Source organism: Excalfactoria chinensis, chromosome 7, assembly GCF_039878825.1.
Source record: "Excalfactoria chinensis isolate bCotChi1 chromosome 7, bCotChi1.hap2, whole genome shotgun sequence".
Lineage (NCBI taxonomy): Eukaryota > Metazoa > Chordata > Aves > Galliformes > Phasianidae > Excalfactoria > Excalfactoria chinensis.
In genome coordinates this window covers 34,687,617-34,703,363 of record NC_092831.1, presented here as the reverse complement: position 1 = coordinate 34,703,363, position 15,747 = coordinate 34,687,617, and the positions used below count along the sequence as shown (strand labels likewise).

The following is a 15,747-nucleotide window of genomic DNA, read 5'->3' as shown; positions in this document are numbered from 1 at the left end:
CTTTAAGATGACAGTTACGTAACCACAGGTTAGGATGCTCAAGATATGAGCATTGCCAGTCTGCTTTTCATTCAGACCCTGGAAACGAGTGATGGCTTCATTAGTGTCATCTAACCTGCCCTTGACTTCTATGATTTAGCTCTACTAACATCAACAATTTCACTTTGAAGAAGATAATGATTTTCTGCCCTGAAAAATTATTGTGTCAGAAAACAATACCACTTCAAGCATTAATCCTGACTTGAACTCCACCTCTCCACAGCTGCCTATGGCAAGTAAACCATGGCTCAATCTTTGCTCGGCACAAACAGTAATGTAAACTGATGCCATGTTGTGCTTTGTGCCCTATTACATTAGATTATAAAGGCTGTAAGCATCAGCAACAAAGCCTCATCTCCACCCAAAGGAATAGGAATGTTGCACACAACTGTCAGAAGCCACAATCAGCTAATGTAGTGTGCGTATTTACAAATACATGTATGTCCACACAAACATGCACACATACACTCCCATTCACACAAGCAGAATATGCAGAAATGTTGAAGCTGATTCAAAACAATTCATTTTGGCTATTTTTGGTAATTATCTAAACATGCTGACAAACATTAAAGGGTTTCTCACCTGCGGCAAATGTAACTGGAGCCCCTCACTAGGAATGGGCTGTCTAGATGGAGTCTGGTCCAGCTGCATGTTAAACAAGGATGCCAGGGCTGACTGAGCAGCCCGAGCTTTTGCAAGCTTTTTATTCCTTCCCGATCCTTCAAATGTTTGCCCATCCACAGCAACAGCCATGACAAAGTTTTTTGCATGGCTCTCCCCGCTCTCTGACAGAAACTCATACTTCAGGCCTGGTCGCAGCTCATTCAGGATCATTACAGGATTCTTCCCACTTGCAGTCGGGTATGGCAGCGATGCAGGGAGAGGCAACTGGGTAAGGCTACTTGCCACAGCAGCTGATGACAGGCCATACTCCCTGCTGGAGCCAAAGGAGCCATCCCCATTGGACCCTAGGTAAAAGGAAGCATCAGAAGGAACCGGAGTTTCAAATCCGTTGAAAAGCGTGTCAGGAAAGTCTGCCTGGTCAGAGGTGAAGTCCGTGTTGACCGAGAGAGTCCTCCCCATGGCCAGGTGTGCTTCTGATGCATTTGGGAACTGGACAAATGATCGCAGAGCCTTCTCAGCAGCATGGAGCTTGGCTTTCTTCTTTGTGGGGCCAGAACCCTCAAACACCTGTCCATTAACCTCAACAGCCATCACAAACATTGGGGCGTGAACTGGCCCTGTCTGGGACAGCAGCTTGTACTGTAAACCAGGCTTGATCTCGTTAAGTTGCATCAGGGCATTCTTTGGCAAAACAGGACCTGGTGTTTTCTTCCTCTTCTTAGGGCGAAATTTGGAGTGGCCATTGTTGCCTTCCTCCAAAGGCCGCTTTCTGCTGCTGCTGCTGCTGCCACCATTGGAGAGCTGAGCCCCCTCCCCGGTGCTTTGCATACTGCCATCCTTGGGGGGAACGTTGTCCATGTTGCGGTTTTCTTTAACATCAGTGCTGCTTGAACCTGCGGTGCCCAGAAAGAGTAACTTACAATGCCTTTGTTGCAGGATCTTGTAAATGCAAAATTTATAGATTCCTTTATCTCTCTTTGTAATTGGTTAAGTGATGTGTGCTCACAGATTAAAGCTTTTGTGACGTAAATGAAGAGCAATATCTCTTAATAACTCAAGAAAGAACACATTCAAGACTTTCAAACTTGCTCTTAATACTTTCATATGACAATAAAACATTGCAGCTTTTTTTTTCCAACAAACTAATGCTGAAACAAATTTCTTACTGTGAAATTACATTTGAAGTGAAAATGTAGAACAGAAAAACAAATTGTGTTACTTGTAGGATAAACTAACAATAGCAAAATAAAAATGGATACTTCAGACCAATACTAGGAGATTTATATTTAATTATGCCTTATTTTATTCATATTGCATTTCTGTCCCATGTGATTTTACTTGCTCAATTCAAGAAATAACATAAACAAAATCTGAGTCATGGAAAACCAAGCAATTCTTTGTTAGTTAGGCACCTTGGCTGAAAACTGTATGTTTTGCTTCTCTATAGCTATGCCATATTCTCCAAATTCAATCCTTTTTTTATGTTCTTCCCAGTCTTCATTTCACCTCAACTCAATTTGCTCAAGATTTATCTGCCCTGGGATGACTACCTACCCAACACCCAGCAGCTTCAAGGATGGGCTCATACAACAGAGGCCAGAATAGAGCAAAGCCTTTCTCACAGCAGCTCTGACCCTTTAGCAGAATACACTGAACACAGCTGTAAAAAAATCTTAACTTAGGCTGCACCAGAAAACTACTATATACTCGTTTTCACACAGCCTTTGATTGAGAAACCTTTTATTTGCCATTTATATGCAGTTTTTAAATTTCTTGCAAAGTAAAAAAACCGCTTTCTCAGGTTCAAAAACAAATAATGAAAACTGTCTCTTTTAAGAACACAAAATGTGTGACTAAATCTGCACAGTCACAATGGGGAAAAAAACACCACAATGTGGTACTGCAGTATTAATGATTAATTTTGTTATTTATTTTCTATTAGAAAATTGGGGCAATGATAAAGTTAGATATATATTCCAAGAATTATATTTGCTGTAACTGGAAAGATCTCATTTTCACTCTGATCACTCTGATTAAAAAAAAAAAAAACAAAAAAACAAAAAAACAAACGAATGAAATGACTTACTTGTGCTTCATAGCAACATTCATGAATGAAAAGGCAACTTTATTCGGTCAAATGTTTTTAACTCTTCCATTCCAAGACTTTAGAATATCTAGTACTATATTAAATTCACACTGATAATAAGTAAGAAATATTTATTGAAACCAGAGCAAATGAAGATGGAAGATCTCAACAAATTTCAAACATGCTTTCTTAAGTATTCCCTACCATGCACACATCACTTTGCCCAGCTTACAAAGCCGATGGAATGGTTACTAAATTTTCATTTATAACATCCTTCAGCAAAAGCTCGATAGGTTACTCCTTTCGGTGCTCAGAAAGAAATAAAAAGAAGAAGAAAAAATAAAGATCAAAAGAAAAATCCTAAAGTAAAACATATTTTGTTAAATTTCAATAGCATAACAAGGAATTGTACAGTATTTAACACTGAATTCCAGTCAAATACTGTACAGAAACATGAAACCTTTGGGAGTATTTCAGAGCTAGAAATCTGCTAAATTTAATAAAGAATCTCTTGTAATATTCAGCCACAAATTACACTGTCTGCAGAACACATGATTGTAGAGACACAACAGTCAATACACAGAGTTCATGCTTATCACTCAACTCACTACAGTGAAAGAATTTAAAGAAAACAGAACACATGTTCAAACTTCCTTACGTTGGTCTTCTCACCTGAAGTTGTAACCTCCAAAAGTTATCTAGAATGATCTAAAGCAGTGCTTTTCAAACATTGTTCTTACTAGTAGCAACATAAATTTGCTACAGAACAAGATAACTTTTCAGCTAAACAGATTTCTTCATTCAGTTAAAACCAAAAAAACAGCTTCTGTTTGTATTTTCCTCTTTATAATCAGTGTCTTCTGGAAGCCACATAAGGAAGATGAACAGAATGCAACTGAACATAAAAAAAAAAAAAAAGTTTTATTTCCAAATAAATGGAGGACCTATTTAGTCAATTTCATTACAAAAGTACTGGAAACGATGTCCTGTCAAAGAGGGAGGATTTCATGCAGGAAGCATGAAAGAAACTCGCATGCTTACCTTGGTTTAAAAAAGAAAAAGAAGGGAAGAAAACTACTGCTTGCCTGCAAATCACTACGCATGTTAACTTTAGAGAATCTGTAGGGTGGAAGAAATCAGGAAAGAGATCAAGTAGGGAGCTCGCAGCTGGTGTCAAACCCCAGACACCATGAAAGTAGGCAAATATTCACATCATTAAGGTGAGCCAAATCAAAACCCTGCACATGGCAGAAAGAAAAATTCCTTCTCTGTAAACCAGAGAGCTCTGGTTTGTTTCATCCCATTAAATACTGAACTGGAAAAAAGAAAATCTGTCTTTCAGGACAAGGTTGAAGATTTCCTTTCAGATCTTTCCTTTAGTCCATCCTGCTCAGCAGCTGTGAATTCCCCTAATTACCTTTGGGTTGAAAAAAGAACTGAAAGGTTAGTCAAAAAGTAGGATTTGCTAGCACCACCTGCTAAAATCAAAGAAATCATATTTCACAATCTTTCCCATATTTAGATATCCTAAACTTCCTCCAACCCAGCTCCTCCCTGCTGCTCAGGTAGGGCTCTCATTCCAGCAGGCCTCTATTGCAGGGACTTACCCTGGTGGAGGACTTCAGAATGGGCTTACTACCTCATCTAGCCCAACAGCTGACTGCCTGTAGACCGCAAAAGAAGGGTTAAACTAGAACAAAGACCATGGGATAGCCCCAGAGAAACCTCCAGGCCTTCAGGGAGCTGCATCTCTTGAGGTGTTCTGAGGGGGCATGATGGAGAGCTGCAGATGTCTTTCTCACATTTTTGCCAATTGCTTTTCATGACCATACACACTTGGTATCACTTCTGAGTTTCATTATACACTGAATGAAAACATATCCCACTGCTTACTTTGAATCCCCATCTGCTAATCTCACCTAATATGTCATTTTTAATTTGTTGATTTCTTGATTTTATTATTCTAAAAATAATAATGCCCCTGATTTTACATGTATATGAAGCGTTTCAACCTTGTCACCCCCCCATCCACCACTTTTTGAGTGGACATCCATCAGGTGTTAAGGAGAAGGACACACTATAGATTTACTTTTTTTGCTCTATTTTGCACTTTTTTTTGTTCTGCTAACACAATGTTTTAGAGACCATAAGACTCTGAGATGTCTCCCACACACTCTGAAGGGAATGAGAAACCCTGAGATCTCTGTCTGAGTCCAGATATCATCAAAGCTCAAGCTAGGAGCAGCAGTACTCAAAACAAAATTTTGCTGCTCTAAAGGAGAGTACACAGAAGGCACTGACCATCACTCCATGAGCTTTCTAAAACACAGCTTAGCTCACTTCATGTGTCTGATTAGCTGCCAGTATCACAGCTAATACAAGGCAGGTACTGTCAAGCAAGTACAGTACTTAGGAGAGGGCAGATAGGAAAAAAGATTACCATCTGAACTATTAAAAAAAAACCAAAACCCTCTCCATTCAGTAACAGACATTGAAAAGAAACTAATGCTATATTTTATATATGCATGCTGGAGTTCAAGAAGCATCTGGACAACATTCTCAGACATACAGTTTGATTTTTGGGTGGTCCCACATGGAGCCATGAGTTGGACTCATCTATCTTTATGGATCCATTCCAACATGGCATATTCTATGATTCTACATATGTATGTATATTCAAGTCTATACATTTTCCAGTCTTCAGGTTCTCTAGTACTGAACACCTTAGGCAGCCTTTTCAAGTTGATCACAATTGTGTATTCAGCTCTTTGAAGCAGCATCAATATAGATACAAACATCTAACAAGAGCATCTTGTTTTATTAAACAGGACAGATACCTATGATTTAAAAATAAGACATTTTTTCCTAATACTAGCCTCCTAGAACTCAGTACAAATATCCTGATGGCAGGATGCTGAGATATCCTGCACAAAAAGCACCATTGGCAGACAATCAAACCTCACATAATACCAGATTATTCAATTGAAAAAGCTCATGGAACCCGGTATCGCATTAGCCAACACTAAAATGGCTTGTATACTACCAGCTACATGAAATGTCTTCTGTTAAAAATACTCACTTGACACATGGTACAGTCTTGGCCTTCAACCTTTCTAATCATCTGGCTCTCTCATGTCATAACGATCTTTATTTCCATCAAGTCTCACAATGATCTGCCTACAAGAATTGCACGGAAGGCTCTCATCCTGAGAGTTTTGCACGAGTCTGCTCTCAGGTTAACACAGCCTACCTTGGGTAACCTGCAACTCTGTTGCCAGCTGTTCAGTGAGGTAAAGGAATTTGCAGAAAAGCAGCTGAGACACAGTACACCTGCAACCCAGAACAGGTCTTATGTGCCACTCAGGGTGGGACACACAGTGTCAATGCAGTATACCAAACTATTTATCAAAACAGGCAAATATTTTGTAGACATAAATTATAACTAGACTAGCACATGATGTATATTTCAATAACACTTTTGGCTCAAAAGCTCTGAATTACACTTATATCCTATACTTAAAAACATACAAAAATCATTTTAATTCATGCTTCAGTTCCTTCAGTCATCTCTGTGGCTTATGAGAAAAAGTCACCTTCGAAATGACTGCATAGTTCAGTAGAGTAAACAAACACATCTTACTCATGTTTTCTTCATCGTCTACATCCATTGTGAAATACTTTTGCTGGTTTTTTGGCTGGCAGAGACTGCTTCTGTCTGAAAAACAGGAAGTGGGATATTTAAGGTTTAACATAACCTACATACAAGACGAAGCATTAGATCTCCTTTAAAACCAGAGGTCTGGGCACTAATTTTGAATTGGGCTGTCCATGGCTACTTCTGTAAGCTGAGGTATATGTTGCAGAACTACAAATTCTGCAGTTTGCAAGCATTTGTTTTTTGTATAGTATTTTATATTTTGTATATATATTTATTTCTTGCATACAGCAATTTTTTTTTTTTTAATCTGAAAGAGTATATAAAATATTTGATCTCACTATCAGTTAGTGGTGGTGGGTTTGTTTTTTGTTGTTGCTGTTGTTTCTTTTTCTGTTGTTTGTATTTTTAAGGATGACAATTTTCATAGCAGTTAAATGAAGCAATGCTTTTCCCATGGGGAAACAGCAATATGTCTCAACATCAAATTTATGTCAAATCCATTCTGCAGGTTGACACACAAGCAATTCAAGCAGTTAAGACACTGAAGATACAGTTGCTTACCCAGCACCATACTGATGTACATTTATTTGGTTGTCTTGGTTAAATCTAGAGCTGCTAAACTGAGATGATATTCAGCAAACAAAAGACATAAGCCCAACATCAGCTGAAGTACTGAGTGAGTGATATTACCTTCTCTCCTACATATGAATTGTGCTCATTTCTTATTTTTAATCAAAACATTCATACTAAATTACATATAGATTATCTGGCTATGGGAAAACAGTTTTGTTAATGACTGAAACTTCTGCTCCTGCGCTCAAGAGAGACAGATCTAAAGGTGAATGTTAGCACCTGACATAAGAACATAATATGTTCAGCATTTTTCTTGAAAGAAAACAACACTTTTACCCTAATCAAAAGCACTAGTTATGGGGTGATTTGTTCTGTTGTATTGCTGTTGTTGTTGTTTGTTTATTTTTCCTTCATGAAAAAGAGCGTGACAAATAAGGCCAGCAGTAAAACTCCTCCATGCATTTGTTAGGGGCAACGCAAGCTTTCAAGTGGCACGAAGTTAAAATACTAGGCTTACACACACAGTTTCTCTCAAGATTCCCAGGAGCACCTAAAACAAATTACAGAATTTCCTCCACTTTCCCCCCCCCCAATTCAAAGGCAGTATGTACAAAAGGACTATATAAACTCTATTTTGCAGACATAATAGGGTTTCCGACTGACAATCTCTCTTTCCGTGCCCCTGTAGTCATTCACACTGCATACTACAATCTTTCCACTGGCCTGTAACAAATCCTGTTTTCCATTTAATGTGTGTAATTCAAAAGCCCATTGCTCAAGCCTGGTATAGAGCCATGCACAAATCTGTATACTTGTGCTCTACACACTTGTTTTCTTCCCTCCATGTGCTCATCCCCATAGAAAACTGTGTCTTTTGGACTTCAGTTGCCTCTGGATTACATGCATATACTGGAAAACACCCCCACTGTGTTAATGGGGCAACTAGAAAATTATGCTAAACAAGAAATTGCAGATTTTTTTATTAAACGTTATGTGCTACTAGTAAGGTTAAAACCCCTGGCATACTAATACCAATTGCATAAAACATGTACAGCATTACATACTGTTACATACAGTAATTAACAGGAAAAACTTACCTATAGTAACAGAAGAAGTAACACTGATTCTGTGAAGACACACAGCTCAGGTACCACAAAGTATAATCATCAATGGAAAGTCAATTTATTATTTTTTTTTTCAGGCAAAGGAAAATATTTAAAATGACTGTGAAAGCCCAGGTGTTTTATCATGGCAGTGCTTATTTAACGACAAATCAGCTCATGGACGCACCAGCTATTTTGGAATAAGAATTAAATTCTACCACCTCCAAAATGTTACAGGCATGAAGCACACAGTGTTAAATTCAGATGGAAACTAATTAATCTCCCTTTCCTAACCCTGCCTACAGAATATACTGCACACGTGTAGACAGTACATCCTGTAAATTATGTACCTGTTAATGATCTTCAGGACTTTAAAACACACTCTCTTTCCTTAAATTCCTCCAAAAATGGTGACTCTACCATCTCCCTGGGCAGCCTGCTCCAATGTCTTACTCATTTGGAGAGAAAAAAAATTCTTCCTAGTTAGTAACCTCAACCTTTAGCAGAACTAAAGCCATTACTTCACGACCTACTGCTGTTACCTGGGAGAAGAGACAAATCCCCACCTCACCACAACCTCCTTTCAGGCAGTTATAGAGAACAATAAGGTCTCCCCTGAACATCCTCCTCCCCACACTGAACAATCCCAGCTCCCTCAGCCACTCCCCATCAAATTTGTGCTCAATATCCTTCACATTACTTGTGATTCTACAGCAACAAGAACATGCCTGGCATGGTAAAAAGCAAACAGAAAGAATGTCTCCCCTGGAGCCTTCTCCCAGTGTGAAGAAGATGTGTGGGTTTTAAAAAATCAGGAATGAAGATAAAATGGCAGCAGCGCTGAACAAAACTCAACATTTCTGAGTTACACAGTTCACTCTTTTCTGTTGTACTTTACTTGAGGGACATAATTAGTGGGTATGGGTTGATGGTTGGACTAAGTGATCTTAGTGGTCTTTTCCAACCTTAATAGTTCCATGATTGTACGTCATCTTTACGTATTGATTTTATTGATACAAACTGGATACAATTTTTTTGTTAAATGGGTAAGAACTTTTACATAAGATAAGCATCGACTTGATATATTTGGATATTTCTTAATATTTTTATGCTTTCAAATTCTTTTGATTGGTTATTCTTGAAATGGTTTAGTGCACCAACTTGTTTGGTATTGAACAACTACATTCACACATGAAGTTGAAATATCTCCTCACTGTCATGATATGCATGCATCAATTAAAATACAAAGCACCTTGCCATATACTTATAAATGTGACCCACTTACCTTTTTAACTATTAGAGACACGTGCTGAGTCTGAAACCTGCAAAAAGAAAGAACATACAGCAATTTTATCTTTCACAGATGGCAACTCCTGACCTTAAAAGGGACGAATTTCTGATTTGTGAGAACAAACAGTAAAAATCTGCACATAAACAATAATAAGCAGTACAACAGTCTCAGAGCAAATCCAGCAAAGAGAGCAGAAGAAACACCATTCTGGATATTCCTGGTTGGGGCAAAAGAAAAACAAAGGACTCAAGTTGTTTAGTATTTGGGCCAAGGAAAACATCCCAGGTTGATTCTTATTATTTCTATACTAAATTTTATTTACAGTGGCTGATTTTAACCCATATGAACAACACCTCACATTACACACCCTTTTTGAAAATCATCAGTCTCTTGATACTATAGACACCATCTTGTGTTCTCCTGAAGCCCCTGTAAGACTGAAAAACCCTTCAGCTACCAGCACTGGAAAGGGAAACAAAAGGCAGGCTTCGGGAAAGAAAGACACGGGGTAACAGAATGGACTAGCTCTGGAAAAAAAACTGCCCTTATTTCCACACACATACACATTAAATTGCATTCTTTCTCAATCAGAAGCAGAATGATTTTGCTATTACAGATGAACTCCTAGGTACAAAAAAAGCATTTATGTGAATTTATCAATATGAGGATGCACAATTCTAAAATAGTCCTGACATTCAGTAAATTACAGAAGTCATTTTCAAAGCAATAGAGCTTTTCAGTCAAGTGGCAATGTTCTGTGTAAACACACTTGCAGTCCACTAGTTCTTTAGGGTGGGGGACACAACCTGTACCTGGTAAAGCATTTTGCTATTTCCTCCATGCAAGTCAAAATTCCACTCTATTCCACTGCCCACAAGAGGGTGCTGGCACACATCTTTTCAGTAAGCAAACTAAATCCAAGTTATACACCTTAAATAGCACAGCATTTCAATTTCCCAACACTGCATGGCAGCATTTTCCAGTAATATCAGTTACCAAGAAAAATGAAGCAAAAATCATTTGGTCATACCATGAAGTACTAAAAAACATTCAAAAGCTGAATTCAGTGTCAGCTGAAGTTGGTTTCCACGCTGCAACAGGGTATATTCAATCACAAGGAAGTAAATCGACATGCTATCAATGCTGCATTTATACCCCCTTTAATATCCCCTCAAACTAGTAGCCCCATACCTACAAGAACTCCTTCACCGGTAATGCTAAGAATATGAGCTATAAGCTACATGAAATTGCTGTATGTTTTATTGCATCATCCACTGATGATCCAATAGTATTTTTAAAAGACTTTAACAAATCTTATTCTACATAAGCATTTATTTAAATAAACTTATAATTTATCTGTAGACAAAATTGTTATTAATTGTTAACTAGGAGTCCAGTTTTTACATTAACATGAACTGGAGCTGTTCCACAAATCATACTCCGTATGTGCCAAATCACCCCAGCTTGTAATTTCATGAGTTTCAAATAAACTAAACAAGCATAATTCAGGAGAGCCAGGATTTCAATTGGGTTTACAACTAAGTGCAAAAAACCCATATATATATTGACAGCTGTAGACAATTTTACAGCATAAGAATAATCCCAAGGGCATGACACGTACAGAGTGATTATACAGTCCTTACCTTATTTAAGAGCCTAACAAAGAATGTAAAATAATTCCAATGTTTATTATAGCTCTGTGGCTAAAGGCAACAGCTCAAATCTATGAAAGGAGTGAAAGGATAAATGGAACAGTGGGGTGGGCACTGTTGCCTGCTCTGCTATTACAGACCACACCAGCAGACAGGACCGGGCAAGATGGAATACTGAAGAAAATGCCTGTTCTGCTTTGCTGAAGAGGAAATGGTCTATAGCAATGAGCACACCAAACTGTGAATCAACTTTCTTTGAATACTGCATCTACATTTTATAGAATCACAAAATGGTTTGGGTTGGAAGGGACCCTAAAGATCACCTAGTTTCAACTGCTATAGGCAGGGACACCTCCAGGTTTGCCCAAACCCACTTCCAAACTGGCCTTGAATGCTTCCAGGGAGGGGGCATCCACAGTCTTGCTGGGCAACCTGTTCCAGTGTCTCACCATCCTCACGGTAAATAATTTCTTCCCAATATCTAATCTAAATCACCCCTCTTCCAGTTTTAAACCATTTCCCTTTATCCTGTCACTACCTGCCCTTATAAAAAGTCCCTCCTCAGCTTTCCTGCAGGCCCCCTTAAGGTACTGGGAAGCCACCCTAAGGTTCCCCTGAAGCCTACTGTTCAGACTGAAGAGCCCTAGTTCTCTCAGTTTTCCTTTAATATTCTCCCAGCAGAGCCATGTGTTCAGACACCAGCTCAGGACTCTGGGTGCATTCTCTCAGCAAGGGATAGCCCTGTTTTGAGACGTTATGGCTCCCACACCAAGGTCAGCAGCACAAATATGCACCTGAAGTTCAGCCTCCAGCACTAATCCTGAAGCCTTGTACAAATCCATCTCTGCAGCAAGTGCTGGGTTTGGTGAGGCAGAAATTTTCTGCCATAGGAATGTAAGTTATAAAGAGAGGTGGAAGGAAAAATCAGACTTGTAACACTTCAAACCTGTAAACACTCTGAATAGGAAAGAGAGGAAAACACCCTTTGGTTATAAAAGCAAACTTCTCATACTCCACACTCCTTACCTGGCTCTGCCTGGTAGCAGCTGCACACTCCAGGATTTGCCTCCACTGCCTTTTGCAGGCAGAGCCTGGCATCTGTTTGCCAGAAGGGACTCCTCCAAGCAGCAGCTCCATCCACACTGCTACTTCCCAAAAAGCAGTAAATAAATTCCTAGTTCCCGATAGATGGCTGGAAATGCCCTGAAGACAGATGTTGGCACTTGCTTTCTTAATGGAAATATGATTGCCATTTTCATACCTACAGTTACAGAGCCGTAGAGCAGATTTGAAAACAGAAGCCAAAGCACTCTTTTTCATCACATGGCTAGAATAACAACTAAAAGGCAAAGCAATCACCAGCAAAAGCAAACAAGGCTGGGGATAGCAGCTAGGCAGCACTCACCGCAGCTGTTTGACTATCAAACACAGATCTGTGATACGCTAGCACATGTTCAACTTCTGCCAAACGAACAGGTTTTCAGAGAAACCACACAAATAAAAGAACTGGGAAAAGTGTTTTATCCAGTCTGTCTCCCCACCACCTCCTCCACTCACTCAACTTCAACTTTATTCATCAGCGCCAAACACTCCAGTACAAGAAGATGGAAATCAAGAGACTTCCAAACAGCTTCATGTCTAAAACAAAGGACAGCTGGTCAGTTTATTCACAGAATTAGGAGATGTGTACAGTGTAGCAAAGGATACTTCAAAGGGATTTAGGACATCTTACTGCTCAGCAGAAAACATTTCAAGCCTTTAACCATATGGTAAGATCTGAAATCAGTTTCATTAGTGAATGTTACATCGGTACCCATAACCATGGTGGATACCACTTAAGAGAAATAAAAAGTGATCTTGCCTCTTGTTATTTGTCGGAAAACACATTTTCTGGAAGAAAAAAGGATGTCCAACTACACAGACCTCTTAAATGCCCACACACAAAAGCAGGGGACTCCTATATCAAGAAATAAAACTATTTGCAAAGACCACACAAATGCAAGGTGAGTGCCTGGACACACTCGCCACAAGCCATGTGAATAGACAGGACAAAAATGACAGTTCCTATCTTTACGCATTCACCTTCTCGTTTGAAAAGTACAGGTTAAGCATAAACATCTCACAACTATGTTAAATCTACCATCATCTGTTGGTTCGGGAAGTAACACAGCTGAGAGGCAGACAGCCAGCTCCACCACTCAGTTTTTGCCCAGCTTACATCTTGACCCAAGCTATTTCAAAAAGTTTATCAGGGAGATCAAACAACAAGCTCAGAAGATGGTGTATTTTTCATGCAGATACAACTTTTTCTACTGATCTACATCCTCCTATATCCTACATATATAAATGTGTATAAGAAGCAATGCACAAGTAACTGCTTTCCACCCCCCAGCTGATGCCCAGCAGGCCCCCAACCAGCAGAAGAGAGCAAGATTAACTCCCACTCCCCTCAAAACTCCTTCCACACGATGTCATATGGTAGGAAATATGCCCTCTTCCAGTTTAAGTCCACTGTCCTAATTCTGTTTCCTCCCAGCTCCTTGGGTTTTTCATTACAAATGGCCTTGGTTCCATACAGCATTGCTTAGCAGGCAACTATAAACATCACTGTGTAATCAACATTGCTTTTCTCCTAGAACCAAAAAACAGCATCATACCAGGCAATCGGAAGAAAACAATTCTGCCACAGCTGAAATGAAGACAACTATACACACATTCATTCCCCTGATTGAACACATGCAAGTACAAGCACACACCAGCTGCTAGGCCAATGCAGCTGACTGAGATTTTATGTTGGCTGGATTTAACTTCTAGAATGTGCCCACTGGGCATTTTATACACCGTTTTCTCCTTCAAGGAGGAATAAAGAAGGAACTCTTCCCACTTCAGATTCCCATCACCAGTTTCCAAAGAGATAGGTTACAGAGCCTGCCTTCAGTTTGATGCAAACTGAACAACTACCAAGGCTTTGGTCCCCATGCTTTCTCCCACTTTCTCCCAGGAAAGAGATGCCTTCATGGCAGATTTTGTTTCTGAACCCTTAGACTATAGCATTAGCCTAGAATTGAAGGCATGACATGTTTTGATATACTGACTGTCCAAGAACAAGTTGCACCCAAAAGTTCAGTGCAACCATTATACAACGGGAATTGGGTTCTCTTCCACAAGAAGAGAAAAAAAAGAAATAAGGATGTTTTTCTGTAAATATCCAGTAATATCCAAGCTACTGATAGCACTGCTTTAACTACAGATATCAAACAGGAGTGAACATTCAAAGATACTAAACTGTTCGGGAACAAATACAGATAACTGTTTTTTCAAGCATTCCATCACCAAAAACAGTTTTGCAGACTTACAGTAAAAGGAACTTTCTTACTTTCCATGGGATCACAACATTCCATTTCTAAGAACAGCTACTTCAGAAGAGAATGCGATTGAAGTCAAGAGCTATTCATGTTAGCAAAACATCTTCAACAGCTTTAATCTCACTTTTTTTTTTTTTGTCTGATTTCACTATAGCTGATGATTAAACATTGACTTCTTCATTTTGCTGTTTTAGACAGTAGCCAAATTGAAACAGTACAATAGTACAACCTCAAGAATAAGCAGAAACTTTGGAAATACAAAAGAATTCAAAAAATAATTTGAAAATAATTTACCTCTTCTTTACCAGTGCTTCAGAGAAAAGAGCTACAAAAATAAATGAGTCTGGACTACGGTCCGTGGGTGACAGCACAGGCTAGAGGACCCATGGGGAGAGGACAATCCACTTGTCCAGGTTAACCAGCTAGTTCTGGTGGTAGAGATCCTCCATCAGGACATCAATGTTACTGTACCAACCAAGAAAGCTGCTGAAGTGGCTGTCCTTGCTACAGTGAGTGACTGAGAGGTTCTGCTCAAAACATCCTGAAACAGACACCTAGAAAACTTCCAGAATATGTTTAGTGTATTTTTAACACACAGTAGTGAAGTGGAAATCATTCTTTGTTTGAACAATACTGGTGTCTTCAGAACAAGCCAGACTCATTACTTTCAATCTTACTTCCTCTGTTAAGGAAGAGGTGATTCATGTGAGCCACAGGGATGTTTTACACCCTAATATTAGGTTTCATTAAAATGGTTCAAAAATGCAAGTTCAGTAATAGGATGCAAAATATTTAACACACAACATTCAAAAGCAGCAGGTGACATCCTGCACTTAGAACATATGATTGTCTCCTCCATCCTCTGTATCAAGGGAGCAGAAAGCCAACCACAGGCAGACCCTGCAGAACCTAAATAAAGTGTACAACCACAACATTTTCCACTCATACTGGTGCATTTGTCCTTCTCACTGTGTACCTGGGGCATCAGGACTGCTGGAGCAACATCTCAGTCACAGGTTTCTACTCTGAAACCGAGACTGCAATGGCAGCTCCTGGTAAAGCCGAGACACAGCCCCTGACTAGCAGGGATCAGACAAATAGAGTGTGTCAAGTGTCAACTGCTAGCACTTAGTACAAGGCACAATAGGCTGGGAGCTCCTGGGATGTTTCTGTAGCTTCAGGAACAAACACTATTTAGTGCCTGATTTAAAAGCAGAGCACTGTGTGAATACAGGGTTCTCCACCTACAACAGAGAAGATCAAAAAACCCTGCCTAGTGACAAGATCCAAAGGGTATGAATGCATCTCCCCCTCAAACAACTGCAGGAAAGACATCTTAGGTAGCCCAACCTAAGA

At 39.4% G+C, this 15,747-nt stretch overlaps 1 protein-coding gene across 3 annotated transcripts in view; it reads right to left on the bottom strand.

Annotated features, from left to right (window-relative positions):
• Positions 1 to 15,747, bottom strand: part of ADARB1 (adenosine deaminase RNA specific B1) — a 70,638-nt gene that overhangs the window by 37,327 nt on the left and 17,564 nt on the right. For 2 of the 3 annotated variants that reach the window (XM_072341728.1, XM_072341729.1), the window contains 3 exons: positions 9,369 to 9,405; positions 6,390 to 6,464; positions 622 to 1,556 (listed from right to left, as the gene is read on the bottom strand). In XM_072341728.1, the coding sequence (XP_072197829.1) occupies positions 622 to 1,556; positions 6,390 to 6,417 (963 nt within the window). In that variant the 5' untranslated portion in view covers positions 6,418 to 6,464; positions 9,369 to 9,405. Of the gene's footprint in view, positions 1 to 621; positions 1,605 to 6,389; positions 6,465 to 9,368; positions 9,406 to 15,747 lie in introns of all 3 variants that reach the window. The other variant, XM_072341730.1, reaches the window with a different exon arrangement.